The sequence below is a fragment of the Tetrao urogallus genome (assembly GCF_951394365.1).
Source record: "Tetrao urogallus genome assembly, chromosome: 8".
NCBI classification, from domain to species: Eukaryota; Metazoa; Chordata; class Aves; order Galliformes; family Phasianidae; genus Tetrao; species Tetrao urogallus.
In genome coordinates, this window is record NC_136821.1 from 21,662,693 (window position 1) to 21,668,692 (window position 6,000).

General features: G+C 52.0%; 1 protein-coding gene across 1 annotated transcript in view; it reads right to left on the minus strand.

Moving 5' to 3' along the window:
* The window catches only part of PDE11A (phosphodiesterase 11A), a gene marked incomplete at both ends in the record, with an annotated part of 121,549 nt that extends 117,545 nt beyond the window's left edge, over positions 1-4,004 (minus strand). Inside the window, one exon of the mRNA XM_079538828.1 lies at positions 3,243-4,004. Coding sequence (XP_079394954.1) covers positions 3,243-4,004 — 762 coding nt within the window. The remainder of the gene's footprint in view (positions 1-3,242) is intronic.
* Between the last annotated feature and the right edge of the window lie 1,996 nt (positions 4,005-6,000).

A 6,000-nucleotide genomic window follows, 5' to 3' on the forward strand; every position in this document is an offset into this window, starting at 1 on the left:
CTTGCTATTCTGAAGAGCAAGATTTTTCAGTAGTCAGAAGGATGTGGGATGCTATTAAATTAAATCCAAACTTTTGCACATCTTAAAGTACAGCAGTAACCAAGCATTCCTTGTGTTTTAAAATTTTGTTATTTAAATGCTGCTCTAAAAGATGGAACAAAATAGAAATGACCAGGAATCTCAGCTGGATGTCGTAGAAGATCTGTAAGAAGAAGGGATTACTTGAAAAATCCATAGCTTTAAGTAGCGAGGAAAAAAAAGGGGAATTTCTAAACAACTCATAAGATCTCTGATAAAGAATACATATCACTTCTGTCTACTTACAATATATTTAGTATGTTTCATACTTGTGCAAAAATTACATCTATGCTTTGTTAAAGGGAGACTTAAAGGACACTTAAGTCCTTCCTCCCTTGCTAATAGGAACTGATTCTTCGAACACACATGCTCAAGACTTACTGGATTATTTGCATAAGGAGTCAATAAAGCTTCACAGAATTAATATAGGAAAAGGATCCAAGGCCATATCTTAAAATCTAAACTTACTAGGACTCCAACTTATCACTCAACAGGATTACTTCCAGGATAAAGTGTTTAAAACCAACTCCAAAATGCAAAGAAAGTATCTATCTCTATTCCTGCTTTGAAAAATTCTGTAGGACTCTTACAAATTAAATTACAAATTTTACAAATGTTTATACAGTTATAAAATCCCACCTTAATCACACAACAGTGTAGTCAATAAAACTTTTAATGTCATGAATGAATTTTGCACCTGTTGATTCAGTTATATAGCATTTACCTAAACCTTCACATAAATTAAATATTTCTCAAATTCTCTGATGCAGTGAACTTCCGAAGTGTTTGTTCAGTCACTTCATATCAAGTTTATAAATCAAGCTACAGTGAGATATCCATAGTTGTTTAATATTACAGTCATTTCAGCTCATATTTGATCAGGCTCTAAGAAAATAAAGGTGGTCGCATGATCATAAAATAAAATTCCCAATATTGGAAATGAGGTAAAAATGATGTGGAAGTATTTTTACCTCTGTATAAAAAAAAGTTTGCTAATTCAAAAAGCAAAAAGCCATTACATTACCCTAAAGGTGCTGCTCTGACCTAATACAATGAAAGGCCTTTCCTTACCAAATGAGTAGCATCACTGTAAACATTCCCTTCAATGGACAAAATGGTGCTGCTCTCTCACCTCTTTTTCTCCATCTTTGTCTGTCACCTTGACAAAGTTCCCTGATGGTGCTATTTTTTTTTTTTTAACCTGATGGTTGATTAAATGCTTCCATCATCAGTGGTAATGCTGACAAAAATCGTATTATTGCATTTGTTAATTTTTTAAGAGTGATATTGTGAGCACCACAATGACCTCAGATGGAACAGCTGTCACTTTGCGCACATGTATCTGGCCCTCCCTAGGGCTCTTTATCCGATTAAATTAGAAAGGTCTCCTTTTAATGATGCACCATGGGTATATACCTGCCAGGTAAAAGAGTGAACTGCATTAAGGTGGAAATGTAACAGACAGCAGATTCCTCTTTTATTATCAAGTAAAACGTTCATTAAAACTACAATGCCTAAAGTTTCTGTTTTGCTAGAATTAGTCAGAAGTAAATCCACAGAAAGCAGTGAAGTTGCAATTGATGTAATTACAGGATAAACTTGGCTCAGAACTTTCTCTTCTAAGGTACAATTAGCTGTTGAAAGTAGCTGGGCTTTTCCACAGGGAAGTAAATACAAAGAGAACAAACACTTGAGAAAAAATAAGTCTGTTATGACTAGGAAAACACCCACCTTTCCAGTGGCATTCTCACCTCCAAAAGAGGTGTCCAGGGCTATTTGGAGCTAAAAGATGGGACCAATCTATTTCCAGCTGAATTCAGATATTTTCAATCCGTTTATTCACTTGAGACTATTAAGAATATCTTCTGCTTGACCCCAAACAGCATACATTTTGGGAAGAGCACAGTTTTAGAAAGGCAAGTTATAAAAAATAATAATAATAATCAGATTGTAAGAGAAAGCAGATAATGGGCATAAAGGAAAGAAGAAAGGAAGAAAGCAAGCTTAGATTTTTACAAAGGTTATCCAATAAACAGCCATTTTAGGCTGAATATTGTAGTCTTTTTACCAAGCTCTGTTCTTTTCCCTCAAACTCTGTGGGCTGCAAACCTCTCTTAATGTGTACCTGTGAGGAGCTCGGTGTTTTTCGCTGGTTGACAAAAATATAAATATTCAGCCCCAAATACATTTAGCGTAGCTCTTCTGTATTTCAAACAAAAACTCCAATATAGTATTTTTCTAAGTTTATCCCTTGGATGGTTTGTTATAAAGCATCAGGCATCACTTTTTTTTTTTTTTTTTTCCCCTTCTTTTTTTCCCCATGCTGTTTTTTGTTATTATTCTAGAGAAGAATTAGACATTGGACAATGATTATTACCAGAATTCTATAAGACATACATCTCTCATCTTCCTAAAACTTTCCAAGATCTCTGTTTAGAAATGTGTATTTCTCTGGTTCTTAATTGTCTAAAGACTGACACTGCTGACAGTGCCTCATGCTCGTACATATCAGAATCAATCCCCAGGACTGCGGGAGAGGGTTGTAAACCCGGAGCCAGCAAAGTGAATACACTGTTTTGCATTTGCATGCTAGGAACTTCTGTCCATGCTGAAGCCTGAGCATTTTTGCCCCGAAGCCAGGACTACGTTACATTTAAACATAAGCTTCTATAAAACATGGGGAAACTCCTTCCAAGAGAATAACAGGGATGGATATATAACACTCCTAGGAAAGGGTCTGCAAACGCATGCCATGCGGTCTGAGCAAGCATAAGCAAAGGTGGAAATACACGCTTCTTTGAAGGCAGAGAGATTGTATCAGCAGCGGGCAGGCCGGGAACGCTACGTGCGACCGAGATTTGAGGAGATGATTACTGGGACCGTCACAAGCATCTCTTTAAACTTTTCTTCAGCGAATTCCAAAGCACCTTGGGAAACTCAGGGAACCACCCAGCACTCCCGAGAAAGCCGGCAGCACAGCTGTAGCGTTTCGCCGCTATCCGAGCCCCGCTGTCACACCCGGGGTGCCTTTCTCGAGACCCCCGTACCATCCCCGGGAGGCCCACCCGGGGGGCACCCAGAAGAAGGCAGGGCCGAGGGCGGGCGGCGGAGCCCAGCGCCGAGGGAGCCGGGGAACGGAACGCCGGGTCCCGCCCCGCTCCTACCTGGTAGGCGTCGGGGATGTTGACCGTCTCTCCGTGCTCCGCCACGTAGCCGATGATGCCCTTGCCCCAGGGCACCTGCACCTCGCTGCTATTCTCGGTGGAGCCGCAGGGCAGCAGCGGGGTGCCGGCATGTACGTCGAAGAACTTGGAGACCAGGCTCTTCTTGCCGGCGGCCGGCCCCTCCACCAGGAAGAGCGAGCCCCGGTCGGCGTCCACCATGAGGCAGACGAAGATGAGGATCTTGTAGCTGAGGCTGGTGAGGTCCAGGTCGTTGGAGATGTCCTTGACCAGCTCCAGGAAGAACTGCCGTTCGTTATGCTCCTTGAGGTAGCGCTTGTAGTCCAGGGCCGGGGGCGGGTATTGGGGCAGGCTGACGCGGGACTCCAGCAGGGCGCTGAGGATGTGCGCGGTGGTGGGGGGCAAGGAGCTGGCTTTCCGCAGCAGTGCCCGGCGCCGCACGCTGCTCAGCGGCTCCTGCGCCCGGGCGTGCACGTGCTCGTCGTAGGTGAGGTTGACGTGGATGGCCTTGGAGCGGGCGAAGCTCTTCCGCAGCTCTTTCTGGGAAGCTCTCCGCTGCAGCCCCCCGGCTCCGGGCCCGCCCGAGCCGCCCCAGCCGCCGCCGACCCGCCGCTCCTCCGACGGTCCGCCGGCGGGCGCCTTGGGAAGCGAGTTTCTCCTCTTCAGCCACCTCTCCACCAGTTCGGGGTGCCTGTCCAGGAAACTTTCCACCGCCGCCACGTCGAGGCCGCCGTCGGCCGCCATGGTACGGGGAGCGGGAGCGTTTCAGGCCATGCCCCGACGGGAGCCGCTGCTGTCCCGCGGTCGAGCCGGACCGGCTGTCTTCGTCCCCCCGCTGTTCCCGCGCCCTCCTTCTCCTGCCACCTTTTATTATTACTGTCCGCCTTATTCCAGGTATTCTTTCCGCTGCCCGCCTCCTGCTCCTCCTGTGCTCCTCGGTCCCGGGCTGCCGCCGCGCCTCTGGAGATGCTCGGGCAAACCCCTCCTGCCCGGCTCTGTCAGCGCTGGCGGCGGCGGCTGCGTAACCCAGGCGGCGGCCCACTGAGCGAGGGGGGAGGCGGGGAGGGAGGGGAGGGCGGCGGCAGGACGCGTGAGCCGCGCGGGGGGGCGGCGGGAGGAGGCAGCGCCGGAGAGCCCGGTTGCGGGGGAGAGGGGCGGGAAGGGGGCGTGCGGGGCCGAGAGGGCCCAGGGCGAGGGGAACGCGCGCAGCGCTCGGGGATTTTGGGGCGAGGAGGGGTCCTTTTGTCTGCCACGCGTGTGCGGGGAAGAGGCATCCCAGCGCTGCGGGGAGAGGTAGCGCGAGTGTTGCTGTCGGAGCGGGTTAATTGATAGCATCATCTGTCAGGCTCGAACAGGACGAACGGAACGAAAGGAGCTCGTTCAGACCTAGTGAATTCTTGGGTCCTCGAGCGGAGGTGCCTGCATGTCCCGGTGCCCCGCTGGTCCGGCGCCGAGTCGGGGGACCGCCACGGGGCCGCCGCCGCCCGGAGCTCCCAGCGGGGATATCGTCATCCGCCGGGGACGGGCCCCCGGCCAGCGCCGCATCCACCGAGGCAGGCGGTGCGGGGTTATTCCCGTGCGCACGTGGAGCACGTTTCAGCGCTCCACCGATGCCTACGCAAAAGCGATTGAAAAAAAAAAAAAACACGGAGTCATGGAGCCTAACACGTGAAAAATGTCTTTCATGCGCTAGGTAAAGACTGAATGAAGGCGGCTTCAGAAATTCATGAATGGGAGTTGGGCTGGCTGGGAAAAGACGGGCTAATCCGAGATCGGAGGAGATTCCCCGCCGCCGGACTCCCCGTTCCTACGGCGGTCCGTGCGGCGCGCAGCCCGGATACCCTTCAGAGCGGGGCTCGCGGGGACACTCGGGGCTCTCCGCCGCAGCCGCGCGTAGCGAGAGGTCGGGCGAGTGCTGCGGGCACCGCGGCCCGGAGACAGCTCGGGGAGCGGCAGACAAAGGAGCTCGCCGCTCTCCTCACTGCGGCTCCGAGCCGCCGGGGCTCTGCGCCCCTCGGCGGGCCCCGCTTCGCCGCGGCTCACCCCCTACTCTCCCCCCCGCGCGGGGCGGCTGCGGCAGGAGGCCGGCGCTCCATTGAGAAACCGCCGGTGGCTCCGCTTCTCAATGGGGCGGAGAGGGGCGCGCAGGCGCGGGCTGCCGGGGCGGGGAAGGGGAGCGGAGCCGCGCCCCGGCCGCCCAGGGGTACCCGGCTGCGGAGTCGCGGGGAGCGGGCGGCGGGACCGCGGGGTGACGGGCTGCAAAGGGGCTTCTCCGAGCTGCCTGCGCCTCGGCCCGCCGCTGGAACGCTGTCAGGGCTGAGGAACGGGGATCGCTGCCCCTCAGCCTCTGTTACAGCACGGAAGGAGGACACCGTCGAGATGCCGGCCTCGCCGCCCGCGGCCGCTGTGTAAGCATCGCCCTCGGGAGGCACCTGCTCGCCTGCAGCCGCCAGTTCCCGCCTGGCCTTTCCGCTGGCATTTACTTTTTGCAGCGCTGGTACAAACATGTCGTCTGCGCAAAGAAACAGCTTAAGCTGCTGAGCGCCTGGCAGGCAGGCACGCACCTCGATCTCTCAGCAGAGGCCCTTTAGGCATCTCCATATGGTTGAAATAATTGTATGTACACAGTTTTTTTGCCATCTCAGTGTAGTAGCGCTCATACCAGCGCTTTACTACAAAATGGGTACTGTGTGGCACATCTGTGTGTAGGCAATGTAGTGTTTCTGTAAGTTTAGGCAAA